Source organism: Lithobates pipiens, unplaced genomic scaffold (genome assembly GCF_037356315.1).
Source record: "Lithobates pipiens isolate NorthernLeopardFrog02 unplaced genomic scaffold, aLitPip1_a1.2 Scaffold_16, whole genome shotgun sequence".
Classification (NCBI taxonomy): Eukaryota; Metazoa; Chordata; class Amphibia; order Anura; family Ranidae; genus Lithobates; species Lithobates pipiens.
In genome coordinates, this window is record NW_027507748.1 from 434,854,371 (window position 1) to 434,869,646 (window position 15,276).

Consider the following 15,276-nt stretch of genomic DNA (forward strand, 5'->3'; position numbering starts at 1 on the left):
AGGTGATGTGGCTGGTGACGTGGCAAGTGGACAATCCACAGCTTGTGGCAGGTGGCATGGCAGATGACGTGGAAAGTGGACAATCCACATCTCGTGGCAAGTGACGTGGCAGGTGATGTGGCAAGTGACGTGGCAAGTGGACAATCCACAATTTGTGGCAGGTGATGTGGCAAGTGGACAATCCCCAACTTGTGGCAAGTGACGTGGCAAGTGGACAATCCACAACTTGTGGCAGGTGCCGTGGCAAGTGACACGGCAAATGCAAGTGTACAACTGCTCTCTATGCTGCTGCTGCTCACTCTGATCAAAATAGCAGAAATAGTTAAAAAAAATGCTTTGAGAGCTTGGGGAGGGTCTACATGATGTTATCTTTATAAACGCGTCTAAACGCAAACGCGTCTAAACGCGACATGCAAACGCGGCAAAACGCGCGTTTCTAAACGCGCGTTTCAGCTTTTTTTTAACAGAGGTTTCATCTGCGTCTCGTGTGCATGAGGCCTAAATGTAGAAAGTTTAAACACTAAACCTTTTTCTGACATTTGTTGGTTTCAAGTTAAAATCATTTTAACTTAATGAATGTTAAAAAAAAAAAAAAAAAGAACAACCAGTAAAGTTAGCCCAATTTTTTTTGTATAATGTTAAAGATTTTACGTCGCTAGAATCGTGATCTTTTTATTCTAAGCAAAAAAAATCGTGATTCTCATTTGGCCAGAATCGTGCAGCTCTGCGCTTTCCCTCTGTTTCGACTTCTGACATATCATTTGTCAAGAATCCAGAAGGGGGTAACACTGATAATTATGTTAGCTGAATTAGCCCAGGAGGGCTTGGTACACTGACATAGTGAGTGTTGCGGGGGTGGCTCCTGGGAAACTCCCCAGTTCAGAGGGACCTAATGGTCTTCAGTCCTGTATCTCAGCACTGTTGAGCCCCTGGAAGCCAGCTTTGGGGAACTTCAATTACAGGACATGGAAATATTTTTTTGCCTGGGGTGAAGCCAGGAAGTGGCACCCGCAGAAATATGCGAGTGGGAGATTCGCCTTAAGTACCTTTTTAAGGGTCCGGTTTTTGTCCCTATGCATTTATTTTTTTTTTTTTCAGGGGCTGTTTCTCATTCATTGATTCATACTTCATAAAGCGTGTAAAGTAGACAGTCTCGCCTGTAAAGCCATTCTTGTGTCCTTGGGATTGAATTTGATCTTGACTGCTGCCCTGCAGAGGCCACTTTTTGAACCAATAGAGAGATTCTGTTGGTCCTTTATCTCGGAAGGTGGCTTCTGGGGACACGGTACAGGAGGTGGTCAGAGACTGGGGACACGGTACAGGAGGTGGTCAGAGACTGGGGACACGGTACAGGAGGTGGTCAGAGACTGGGGACACGGTACAGGAGGTGGTCAGAGACTGGGGACACGGTACAGGAGGTGGTCAGACTGGGGACACGGTACAGGAGGTGGTCAGAGACTGGGGACACGGTACAGGAGGTGGTCAGAGACTGGGGACACGGTACAGGAGGTGGTCAGAGACTGGGGACACGGTACAGGAGGTGGTCAGAGACTGGGGACACGGTACAGGAGGTGGTCAGAGACTGGGGACACGGTACAGGAGGTGGTCAGAGACTGGGGACACGGTACAGGAGGTGGTCAGAGACTGGGGACACGGTACAGGAGGTGGTCAGAGACTGGGGACACGGTACAGGAGGTGGTCAGAGACTGGGGACACGGTACAGGAGGTGGTCAGAGACTGCATGCACGGTACAGGAGGCATGCCCCATTGCAGCCTGTGTGCCCCATTGCAGCCTGTGTGCCCCATTGCAGCCTGTGTGCCCCATTGCAGCCTGTGTGCCCCATTGCAGCCTGTGTGCCCCATTGCAGCCTGTGTGCCCCATTGCAGCCTGTGTGCCATTTTGCAGCCAGCCTTTGCACTGTGTGCAGGGAAGAGAGCCGCCTCCACCGCCTGTTTGATAACAGCGTCGGGAACATCACAGCTTTCATTTCAATTGCTGTCACACGCAGCCCCTCCCCCTTGTCCGGGCACTTTGATAGACAGATCATCCGTCCAATCCTGCGGATGATCTGTCTAAGTGCCTGGACAAGGGGGAGGGGCTGTGTGTGAAGGCGCGGCCGGGAACACACAGCAATTGAAATGGAAGCTGTGATGTTCCCGGCGCTGTTATCAAACAGGCGGCGGAGGTGGCTCTCCTGCGCTATACACCCCCCATGATGGGCGTCACCAGGGGGCGGAGCCCCGCCCCCACCCAGGCCATGCCCCATTTTCGGCTCCATTATCGGACGTTTTTTTCTTTGGCAAATTGCCGAAAAGGGCATTTTCGGCCGATATGTTTCGGCGGCCGAAATTTCGGTACATCACTAATATATATATGTGTGTGTGTGTATATAATGTGTGTGTAATATATGTATATATATGTGTGTGTATATATATATATATATATATATATATTATGTGTGTGTGTGTGTATATATATATATATATATATATATATATATATATATATATATATATATATATATATATATATATATATATATATATATATATATATATATATATATATATTCTCTTGACATGCACTTTAACCTCTTACTCCTTTTCTTAAATCCATCTGTGTGAAGAGTTTGGCTTTCGTGATGCTGATCTCTGATTTGTAAATGGGTGCCAAATGCATTATGGTACACATTTCTCTTTCCCTGTAATTCACCTGTAGGTCTATAACCATATTTTTTGTGATTTTTGACACCTATGAAAAGACAAGTAACCACCATTTCTGAGCTAAAAGTTTAACTGTTCTACCTGTTATGGTACATTCAATACTCTTCTCCTGTATATAATTTCTGCTGTCATCCCCATTCCACAAATTTCTCCTGTACACGCTGCCTCATGACATACCCCTGGACTCATCTACTGCACATACTGCCTGTTGTCATATCTTTTGCACTCCTCTACTGCACACACTGCCCATTGTCATACCATCCGAATTCCTCTCCTGAACATATTTTCCCCTGTAATGCCCTCTGTACTGATCTCCTGCTCATAAATACCACCCTGTATTGCCATCTGCACATACTAGCTGAACAAAATAAATAAATATATAATTTTCTGCATACAGTTCTACACTCTCCCCTGCCATATACCTTCCATATTCTTCTCCTGCAGATATTGCCTCCTGTCTTGCATTCCTCAATCTTCTTCTGTACACACTGCCTGCTGTCAAACTCCACATACTTCTCATCAGTACATACTGTCTCCTGTCATACTCTCCAACACATACTGCCAATGTAATACTACGTGGTGTCATAGCTATCAGAATAATCTCCTGAAAAAAAACACCCACCACACCCCTCACTTTCCTCTGCTGCATATGCTGCCCTCCATCATACCCACCACACTTCTGAACATCCCGCTGTCATACCATCCACACTTCTATCCCACACAAACTACCCTTTGTCACACACCCCTGAACACTTTTCCTATACATATTACCTGCTGTCATACCTTCTACGCTGCTCTTGTGTGCACACTGTTCACTGTCATGCCCCTCACACTCCACTCCTGCACGTGCTGCCTGCTATCATACCTTCTATACTACTCTCTTCCCCTGCAAATACTGCCTCCGCCATACCCTCTGCACTCCACTCCTCTCCTGCATATACTGCCTGCTATTACACAATTCGTACTACTCTCTGGCATATATTGCATAGTGTCATACCCTCTGCGTTCCTACACTTCACTTCATATACTGCCTGCTGCCATACCCTCTGCACTCCTTTTCTAGACATAATGCCTGCTGTCATATCTTCCGTACCCTTCTCCTGCACATACTTCATGCCGTCACACCCTCTACAATCTATTCCTGCATATACTGTTTGTTAGGTTTACGTTGTTATATTCCCAACCTTTCCTTTTCTGGATTGGCACACTTGCTAGTATTAATAACAAAAGAAGTGAATCTGCAATTACTTTTACAGGTTTGCAGTTTTTCAGAATGTGATTGTAAAATGTCATTGAGAATCTCACAATTCACTAATCCCAGTTGTTGGAATTAATCGTCTTGCAAATCTCTGCAGATCACACACTGGAGTTTCTGGTTGCATCAGTTTACAGAGATTCATGGGTCTTGGATTTATAAATGGGTGCCAAATAGGGTCATAGTCATGACTGTGGCAATTGCTCACATCTACAGTGCCTTGCGAAAGTATTCGGCCCCCTTGAACTTTTCAACCTTTTGCCACATTTCAGGCTTCAAACATAAAGATATAAAATTTTTATTTTTTGTGAAGAATCGCCAACAAGTGGGACACAATTGTGAAGTGGAACGAAATCTATTGGATTTTTGAAACTTTTTTAACTAATAAAAAAAATGAAAAGTGGGGCGTGCAAAATTTTTCTGCCCCCTTGCGTTAATACTTTGTAGAGCCACCTTTTGCTGCGATTACAGCTGCAAGTCGCTTGGGGTATGTCTCTATCAGTTTTGCACATTGAGAGACTGAAATTCTTGCTTGCAAAACAGCTCGAGCTCAGTGAGGTTGGATATAGAGCGTTTGTGAACAGCAGTTTTCAGCTCTTTCCACAGATTCTCGATTGGATTCAGGTCTGGACTTTGACTTGGCCATTCTAACACCTGGATACGTTTATTTGTGAACCATTCCTTTGTAGATTTTGCTGTATGTTTGGGATCATTGTCTTGTTGAAAGATAAATCTCCGTCCCAGTTTCAGGTCTTTTGTAGACTCCAACAGGTTTTCGTGCAGAATGGTCCTGTATTTGGCTGCATCCATCTTCCCCTCAATTTTAACCATCTTCCCTGTCCCTGCTAAAGAAAAGCAGGCCCAAACCATGATGCTGCCACCACCATGTTTGACAGTGGGGATGGTGTGTTGAGGGTGATGAGCTGTGTTGCTTTTACGCCAAACATATCGTTTTGCATCGTGGGCAAAAAGTTTGATTTTTGGTTTCATCTGACCAGAGCACCTTCTTCCACATGTTTGGTGTGTCTCCCAGGTGGCTTGTGGCAAACTTTAGACAAGACTTTTTATGAATATCTTTGAGAAATGGCTTTCTTCTTGCCACTCTTCCATAAAGGCCAGATTTGTGCATTGTACGACTGATTGTTGTCCTATGGACAGACTCTCCCACCTCAGCTGTAGTTCTCTGCAGTTCATCCAGAGTGATCATGGGCCTCTTGGCTGCATCTCTGATCAGTCTTCTCCTTGTCTGAGCTGAAAGTTTAGAGGGACGGCCAGGTCTTGGTAGATTTGCAGTGGTCTGATCCTCCCATTTCAAAATGATCGCTTGCACAGTGCTCCTTGGGATGTTTAAAGCTTGGGAAATCTTTTTGTATCCAAATCCGGCTTTAAACTTCTTCACAACAGTATTACGGACCTGCCTGGTGTGTTACTTGGGCTTCATGATGCTCTCTGCGCTTTCAACAGAACCCTGAGACTATCACAGAGCAGGTGCATTTATACAGAGACTTGATTACACACAGGTGGATTCTATTTATCACCATCAGTCATTTAGGACAACATTGGATCATTCAGAGATCCTCGCTGAACTTCTGGAGTGAGTTTGCTGCACCGAAAGTAAAGGGGCCGAATAATTTTGCACGCACCACTTTTCAGTTTATTTGCTAAAAAAGTTTAAATTATCCAATAGATTTTGTTCCACTTCACAATTGTGTCCCACTTGTTGGTGATTCTTCACAAAAAATAAACATTTTATATCTTTGTTTGAGGCCTGAATCGTGGCAAAAGGTTGAAAAGTTCAAGGGGGCCGAATACTTTCGCAAGGCACTGTACTACAAACATTGTGTATGCTGTATAAAGTTGCATTTATTTGTACCTGTTGTAAACTGTGATCAAATAAAAGTAGGGCTATTTCTTGGTTGTATTGAGGTTGATTTACTCTGGAGCAACTGCACTTGCAGAGTAAAAGTGCACTTGCAACATGCACAGTCTATTTGCCTTTAGTAAATCTACCCCATAATGTGATTAGGAATTCACTAGTGTAAAGCAATTTTATTACATGTATTAGAAAGATTTACTTCATTTTTACTAGCTATCAACTTTTACACCAGCTGCCTAAGGCTACTTTCACACTGGGGTGGGTGTCGGCACAGAATTTGGCCACTATCGGGGCAGATCTGACCCCCTGTAGCAGCTGAAAAAGGTTTAAAACTGTCCGCAAAGCACCGCTGCCCCATTGTTTTCAATGGGCAGGGGCGCTTTAGGAGCGGTGTATACACCACTCCTACAGCGCTGCAAAGATGTGGCTTGCAGGACTTTTTTTTTTCTTTTTTTTTTTACCGTCCTGCAAGCGCACCACCCGAGGGCTTTGATGCTGGAGAGACAAGAGAGGCTCTTTACAGGCGCTATTTTTAGAGCTGTAGCACCTATAAAGCGCCTCAGTGCGAAAGTAGCCTAAACAAATGAATGTCAAAAGGTTGTTTGGATCTGATTGGCTATTACAGGCTTTACTGTATATGAATATGTTGCATTAATCAAACCATAGATAATTTGGTTACACGATTCCCTCATCAACAGTCTGTGTTGACAAGAGAATGCCTCCCGCAGCACTATTGTGTTCTGCCAGTGGGGGGGGGGGGGGTGAGAGTAGGGAGCTTTCCCAGATGGCAGAACACAATGTTTACTGCTAGCAGCAATGGCCGTTGGCAGTAATCGCATGTCAAAAATCCTGCCTGCCCATAGACGGATCGAATCTTGGCTGATCCCTGCTGAACCGGCCAAGAATCGATCCATCCATGGCTGGCTTTAAAACTTCATAAAATTGGACTTGCAAATAAAAGCTTGTGTGTGCTATGCTATGGTCATGCCTTATTACCTGTGTTTGTGGTAATAGACATCTTTTTTTTCCCTTGTAGGTAGTGGAGGGGAAATCAACTTTCTTTCTGAAGCTCAAGATGATCCTCAAAGACGAAAGCCAGATATCAGAAAAGCCAAACTTCTGCTTGGTTGGGAACCTGTGGTATGTATACCTGGAATATATGTTTTTCTGTTTACATTTTGATATTGTCATTCAGTCTTCACTCTCCCTTTCTGGCTTTTGTTTTTCAACTTCTTGACTTTTATAGTACAAACAGCCTGTTGGGTTTTTGTCCTGTGATCATTGTACTTTGTATTCAGACAGTGGGTGGTTTCCCTGCTGTCAATAGCGTAGCGAGAGGCATTTCCACATTAACACAATCAATGTTAAAGGAGAGAAAATTGCATGATCTGTGACTTGCTTAAGTCGCAATACTCATCAGTCCAGGAAGTAGTTATCTACAACCATCTCTGAGTTTATGGGAAGATTTTTGGCCATGTTGGCAGACTCGGAAAACAAGTCACTAGTCTGCTCCAAGCCATCTTGTTCACCTGATTTCTCTGTGGCTGCAGTTGTTACTGCATAGTCAACAGAGGAAGAGGAGGTTTGTACCCTATCCTTGCTTGAGGAGTTTGTGCATGAGGAGTATCTGTCTTCAGACATAACTTCTCATTTTAAGGCTACCCATACCTCCAATGAGAGACACTGGCAAAAACTTGCTAGCAAGAGGTTTGCTATATAAACACTTGCTTCTTCAGTGTTTCTCCCTCACTGGCCAAAACACTGCAGGTGAGTGTTTTCCTTTGTCTGACTTTAGCCTTAAGGTGATAAAAGATTAAAGTCTTTGTTATTTTTAAGCAAAAAAAAAAAAAACGAAACATGTTATACTCAAATTCTTGTGTAACATTGCTGGATGGAGATGTGGCTCAGGTATTAGGGGGGCTGCTGCACGCTGAATTTTTTTTAATCTTGATGCATAGAATGCATTAGGATAAAAAAAAAATTATACCTTTTTAGAACCACTTTAAGTGTAGGTCTTACCTGTTGCAGATGTAGGGTGCCCGTATCCTAACCCCAGAGAAGGTATGGTGCACCAATATTCCCACCCAGGAGCAGACGTATGGTGTCAGTATCTCCACCCTAGAGTGCATATGCTCCACCAGTATGTGCATTGCCATGTTTTTGCTGCAGAGTGGATGTATTACGCCAGCTTCTTCTGCCAAATGAATGTATTTTTCACAAGTTGTTTTTTATAACGTCAATTGTTTGAATGTTATGTAAGATCTGTTCCTGTAAGAAGCTATTCCCCATTTAGTGAAAAGTGACATGTAGGTCACATCATAGAAACATGCCGTCGTTGGCGTTCAGAAATATGTATGTAGACGTTCCCATACCTGTGGTGAACTTGAGAAGTTTGTTGCTGCATTTACATGCATTTTCAGCTGAGAATGACATATTTGTCTATCAGCCATTGCAGGCTAAGGAGAGACTGACTTCAGTATGCTTTCATACTGCTATTGTTTATGAAATTACTGATAAGCAGTTGCTTACATGTAGAAATATACAACGGATAAAAGGTATTGAACACGTCACTATTGTGTAATAAAATGGAATGACACAGAGAAAAGTATTGAACACGCTAGCTAAAATGTATTTAATACTTCGTACAAAATCCTTGCATGCATTGCGATTTTGGCCCATGGGGCAACGTAGCTCCTATACTGACTTTAACAGATTTCATTTGGCTTCTATACTACCTGAAGTCTGCTCTGGCCCCCTCCAGAACATTGGATTATCTGAGCCTGACCTGGGCATCTGCTCTGGCCAGAGTGTTTCTTCCTTTGGACAAACTCCAGAAGTTACATGCTGTGTTTTCATTTACTGTTCTCCGGCAGGTGGGCCTACCTGCAGACCTGCATGCATGTGTTAGGCCTGATGGTATCTACCTTTTTCGAGGCAATTCCATTTGCACAGTTCCATACAAGCTCCCTTCAGGGAGACCCTGGCATAATAGGACAAGTCCCACAGGTCTCTAGACAATCGGATTTAGCTGAGCCAGGAAACCAGAGGCTCTCCCTAGTCTGGTGGCTTCGCTCCGGTTCTTCCGCGGGGTAGATCCTTTCTTCCCTTGTATTGAACAGGGTGATAACCAATGCCAGTCTGTCCGGGTGGGGGGGTATCCTGGGACAGCTCTACTCAGCGTCGTTGGATGCTGGAGGTACTGGACTACCGAGCAATATCCCGGAATTTCAAGCGATCGGACTATGTCTGGATAATGGATGGATCGGCTTCAGGGGCTTCCGGTCCGGATCCAGTCTGACAATGCAACGGCAGGGGTTTATGTCAATCACCAGGGTGAACCAAATAGGGTGTTGGCAGTTGCCAGTATCCTCCGGTGGGCAGAACGTCTCATTCCGGCCCTCTCTGACTTACGCATTCCAGGAGTGGAATACAGACAGGCGGATGCTTCAGTCGGGTAGTGGTGGACCATGGGGTGGGCCCTTCACTGGGCCATGTTTTTCCCCTGGCGTGATCGCGTCGGGCAGCGCCGGCGGCGGCCGGTAATTGAGCCCCCGGCTTTGAGGCCTTCTGCGATCCTATGGTTCCTTCTGGAACCTGGTGCCCTCTTGTGGCCGTTGGAATGACAACCAGCAATGCTAATGCATTCCCCTGCCTGCCAGCCTATCTCCTTCCCTTTACTTAGAGCCCCTAAACATTTTTTATATATATATATATATATATATATATATATATATATATATATATATATATATATATATATATATATATATATATATATATATATATATATATATATATATATATATATATATATATATATATATAATTTTTTTTTATTATTATTCTAACACCCTAGAGAATAAAATGGTCGTTGCAATACTGTCTCACACCGTATTTGCACAGCGGACTTACAAGCGCACTTTGTTGGGGAAAAATATAAAAAAAAAAATAAGACAACAGTAAAGTTAGCCCAATTTTTTTATATTGTGAAAGATGTTACGCAGAGTAAATCGATACCCAACGCGTCGCGCTTCAAAATTGCGCCCGCTTATGGAATGGCGACAAACTTTTACCCTTTAAAATCTCCATAGGCGACGTTTAAAAAATTCTGCAGGTTGCACATTTTAAGTTACAGAGGAGGTCTAGGGCTAGAATTATTGCTTTCACTCTACCGATCAGTGATACCCTCACGTGTGGTTTGAACACCGCTTTCAGATGCGTTCGCTTCTGCACGCAAGCTTGGTGGGACAGGGCGCGTTTAAAAAAAAAAAAAATCTTTTTTAATTTTAACTTTTTTTTTTTTTTTCACTGTTCTTTTAAAAAAAAAAAAGTGTGTCACTTTTTTATTCCTATTACAAGGAATGTAAAAATCCCTTGTAATAGAAAAAAGCATGACAGGTCCTCTTATATACGAGATCTGGGGTCAGAGAGACCTCACATCTCATATTTACACTAAAATGCAATTTAAAAAAAAATCGTCATTTGAAAAAAATAAAATGTCCCTCTAAGAGCTATGGGCAATGACTTGGAGATAGGTGGGGGGCTGGGGGCTATCTTCCTCACTCATCTCCATATCAGGCCAGGGACAGGTCTAGATCGGCATCACGGACCTGGCTCCTAACTTTTTTAGCTGGCTCCTAGATTCCAAGCAAATTTGTCAACCCCTGCCTTAATCAGTGTTGCATAAGGTTGAGCTGGTTCTTTGCCCTTGTCCATCTTTCATTCTTCTGGTTTCCTTTTGAATAAGAACATTGTGTTTGCCTTCCTTGTGTGCCTGGTCAACATATCCTAAGGAATTTGCTTTATCTGGATGTGGTTTGGGATATTTGAGTGTATTTGGCAGCCACTGAGTCTTTTTGGAGGTCAGATTCACTGTAATCATGGACTGGCCAAGAAAGGGGTTGTCTGCTTTTCCTGTAACCATTCTTGGATGGATCAGACAGATGATGACTCTGGCCTACTCTGCCAGGGATTGGTTTCCTCCTTTCCCTGTTACGTCACATTCTTCTTGGGCCTTTTGTCATCAGGCGTTCGTTGCGCAAGTTTGCAAGGCGGCCACTTGTCCGTCGGTGTACACTTTCACAACATGCAACGAAGTCTTTTGGCTGTAAGGTTTTGCAGGCTGCTGTTAGAGGGTCTATTCCCTCTGGAAGGGCTATTGTTCAGGTTGGGCTCCAGTTTGTTTTGTGTTGAGCTCCTGTTACCTGGTTGGCTCTTGTGTTGGCCTTGAATTTCCATTGTCCCACCCCACGTATTTGCCACTACTTTGGGACATCCCTACGCTTCTGAATAATGGAGCGCTGTGTCTGTCAATGAACGAAAGAGAAAATGGGATTTTTGACTTGCCGTAAAATCCATTTCTCTGAGTTCATTGACAAAGCACCACCCCTCTAAGGAGTTTAAATACCTTGGACACTGCTCGTTACTAAACTGAAGGCCTATAGCAGAGGGGGGTGTATACCACCTAAGACTGCTCAAAGGCGTAGACAAATCTTTTTTCTACCTAGTCCTACTTTTGTAGGGGGCTGTATAACCCTATGGTTCTGAGTAATGGAGCGATGTGTCTGTCAATGGATTTTACAGCAAGTCAAAAATCAAATTTTTACCCGCTGTATCTCCACCTATGGTCAAAACTTTGTTTTCAGTAAAGTTCTTAAACATGTACATCTTAAAATTTTGGTATATGTTATAGAGCAATATGTTTACTAACCTTTTAATGTCATGCTGCGCTTTATTTCGTTTAACTTCTTGCACATTCGGTTCCCTTACTGCAATAATATAAAGCATATCTGTGTTTTCTTTCAGCCTTGAATAGAATGGGAAAAGTCAGGTTTTATTGCTGTCAACGCCCCTGCTGGGGACATATACCCTTGCTATTTGTCATTGTGACCATTGTCGCCAAGACAAAATGTGAGACAAACCCAAAAAATTTACAGCAGTCTTTAGAATATAAATAGGGGAGAATTCTTACAATGGGGACACCTGTTCCATTGATATCCAGAGATTGTCTCCTTCCTTGAGATAGATTTACTTTTGCTACTTGTTTTTCTGGGAGAGAAAGGGAACAAATTCCTCTCGCTGAACAAAGACACAAACAAATTTGGCAGGTGTTTATAGGCTGTACCTATATCTTTCTTGTTTTTAGATTCACTGTGCTATCTCTTTGAGACAGAAATTGCTAATAAATGTTGAGTGACACAAGACTTCCCAAGAACCCATACTGAGGGTTGAGTCAAATCCCCACATGTATTTAGACTTGCACTAAGGAGGATCTAATGTTCGTTAAGATCACATGGTGCAGTTGGTGTCTATGCTTAAAGTGTTTGTTACCCCAATATTACATATTCCTGATATGCCTGTTGTATCATATACTTGTGATAAAGTATCTTGTTCTCTACATTGCTTCATTTGTGTGAAATACCTTGTGATCCTACCAGTCCTCCTTTCTTATTTTAAACTGACCATGCTAAGCACATGTGTCCTGGAATGTCAGTTTTCTGACTATGCTGGAAGAACAGCCTGTCTGTCCAGTTGCCAAGAGATGTGGTGACAACACCCTTTCTGCCTCCTGCTGACACATCCCCGTGCAGTCTCCGCCCCAACCTTTTATGCCGCTAAGGATAGAGGTTATGTGATCACTTATTAATAATGGTATTCTTCTTCTATATTTTTTGTATACAGTATATACACAGATGTGTTGCCTTCAATTTCTGTTTTAAACTGGGGTGTTTTACAAGGTGAGGGTCCATGTATAATTTAGCAAAGATACAGCAAAGATGTCTTATATTTTGTTCAGAAACAAGAAGTGCCATTTAAATCGATTTAATCCAACATTTATTGCCTAAAATTACCTTTTAAATCTTTTAAATTACTATTTTTTTGTGTAATAGAAACATTTTTGTATTGTAGCATAGCAATATTTTTAGGAAACCTAAAGAAAGATCTGGAGGCTCCAAGCACTGGCCTTTTATGAGAATGATAGCTGTTTGACTGGCATGGTTTTCCACTGGCTTTAATGTTCAGGAGCAAGTACGAAGTCAGAAAACCCAATCGCCATACTTGGTCTCAGTACTTTCTGAATGTCCCAGAGCAAGTAGCAAGGTCATCAATGGCAGAACACGTTCTTTAACCACTTGAGCCCCGCGCTATAGCCGAATGACGGCTACAGCGCGGACCTCCTTTGCCGGGACTACGTCTATTGACGTTGTCCCGTGCATGAGGGGCGCACGCGGCACGCTCTGTGATCGGCGAGTCTGAGACTCGCCTGATCACCGATCCAAGCAAGGGGTCGATCCCGTCCCCTTATCACATGATCAGCTGTCAGCCAATGACAGCTGATCATGTGATACAACGGAGACCCGGTAATCGGCTATTATTCCTGACAGCGCGAGGAGAAAAAAAGAGCCGATCACGGCCAGCCCTGCCAGTGCCCACCTGCCCTCGCCACCCAGCAGTGCCACCCAGCAGTGCCCACAGTGCCACCCAGCAGTGCCCACAATCTGCCTCAACAAAGGTGCTGCACCCCAGTGCCACATATCCGTGCCCATCAGTGTCATCTACCAGTGCCCATCAGTGCCACCTATCAGAGCCACCTATCGGTGCCCATCAGTCCCATCTATCAGTGGTACCTATCAGTGCCCCTTAGTGCCACCCATCCGTGCCACCTTATCTGCCCATCTGTGCCCATCGGTGCCGCCTTATCTGTGCCTATTAGTGCCGCCTTAACTATGCCTATCAGTGCCTACCAGTGCAGCCTATCAGTGCCCACCAATGCAGCCTACAGTGCCCACCAGTGCAGCCTATCAGTGCCGCCTCATCAGCGCACTTCAATGAAGGAGAAAAATTACCTGTTTGCAAAATTTTATAACAAACTATTAAACATGTTTTTTTTTTTTTTTTTTGCATCTTTTTTTGTTTAGCCAAAAATAAAACTCCCAGGTGTAATTAAATACCACCAAAAGAAAGCTCTATTTGTGGGAAAAAAATGATAAAAATGTAATTTGGGTACAGTGTTGTATGCCCGCGCAATTGTCATTCAAAGTGCATCAGCGCTGAAAGCTGAAAATTGGTCTGGGCAGGAGGGGGGTTTAAGTGCCCAGTAAGCAAGTGGTTAAGACCTGAAACCTATTGTTCTGATGTTTTTGCTGTAGACATTTGTTCATAAAATTGTTAAAATGGCCTCAAAAAGAGCATTTGATAAAAGCTGTAAGTCATGAAAATGTATTGGTCTCTCTGCAGGTTCCACTGGAGGAAGGCTTGAACAAAACAATCCACTACTTTAGGAAGGAACTTGAATACCAAGCAAACAATCAGTATATCCCCAAGCCTAAACCTGCAAGAATAAAAAAAAGCAGAATGCGACACAGCTGAACACTCCATAAAAAAAAACTAGGATCTCTTGATGGTTTACAAGATGTAATTTTTGTTCTGCCTCTCCCGTTTGTTCCTTTTCTAAAAGAAAAATAGACTTCTGAGAGGGCATCATGAAGAAAAAAACTGGAATTTCCCTACAAAGCTTGCTTTAAAGGAATGGATGTGCCTAATAACATTGAGAACTGCAGATATTGCCTTGCACTTTTTAAAATTTGTCTTTCTTTGTACAGTAGTGTAGAACACATGGAAGTCTCCACATTTTATATATCTTGCTTTGACTGTTTTTGACTACTGTCTCTGGACAGGTCAGTCCTGTTGCCAGCGTTGGGGCCAGCTAAGCACCATCATTCAGTCTTTAAGACCCTGCCAAGTACAACGGGTTCAAAGAAATGGTTTCTTTTTGAAGCTAAAATGTTAACAGAAATAAAAACATTATTTATGTGTAATGATAGTATGATGGGTACTTTTAAACCTTTAGATGTATTCTATGCAGAAAATGGAGGTAACGATGCCAGTGGAATCTCTCTGAAATATTATTGATATAAGGTAAATCCCTTGAAGAGTAATGGGATAAAAAGTTAAAATTTATGTCAGAAAGCTTTATTTGTTTTTTGTTCTCTTTTTGTTTTTTGGGGGTTTTTTGTATGTTTGTTTTTTTTGTTTGTTTTTTTTTTTTAACTGTAAGGATAATTTTTATTTTCTTCAAGGTTTCACTGAGCTGTAAATTAAAATTTTAAAAGCAGCTATTAAGATTATTTTAAATCTCACTATTGTGTTGTCATGTGTACTCTTGGATAAAAAAATAAAGTATTATCAGTTTATGGTGGTTGAAAATGCTATTTTAATAAAAATATCTACTGTTTGGGGCTCGTTTTATGCAATTTTTAAAAAAATGTGGTTTCCCATTTTATTGGCATGCAGTTTGCAGTCATTAAGATATGCAGGCATGATCTGACCTCAGCGTGGTGCCAGTCAAGGCAAAGTGAGAGAGGAGGAGAACATTAGTGCATGGAGTACTGTCAAATTTTTTTATTTTTTTATTTCCAGG

The 15,276-nt window shown here is 42.8% G+C and overlaps 1 protein-coding gene across 2 annotated transcripts in view; it reads left to right on the forward strand.

Moving 5' to 3' along the window:
- UXS1 (UDP-glucuronate decarboxylase 1) overlaps positions 1–15,090 on the forward strand; it is a 96,095-nt gene extending 81,005 nt beyond the window's left edge. For both annotated transcript variants that reach the window (XM_077482630.1, XM_077482631.1), the window contains exons 14-15: positions 6,892–6,995; positions 14,094–15,090. In XM_077482630.1, coding sequence (XP_077338756.1) covers positions 6,892–6,995; positions 14,094–14,225 — 236 coding nt within the window. In that variant the 3' untranslated portion in view covers positions 14,226–15,090. The remainder of the gene's footprint in view (positions 1–6,891; positions 6,996–14,093) is intronic.
- The last annotated feature ends 186 nt before the right edge of the window (positions 15,091–15,276 follow it).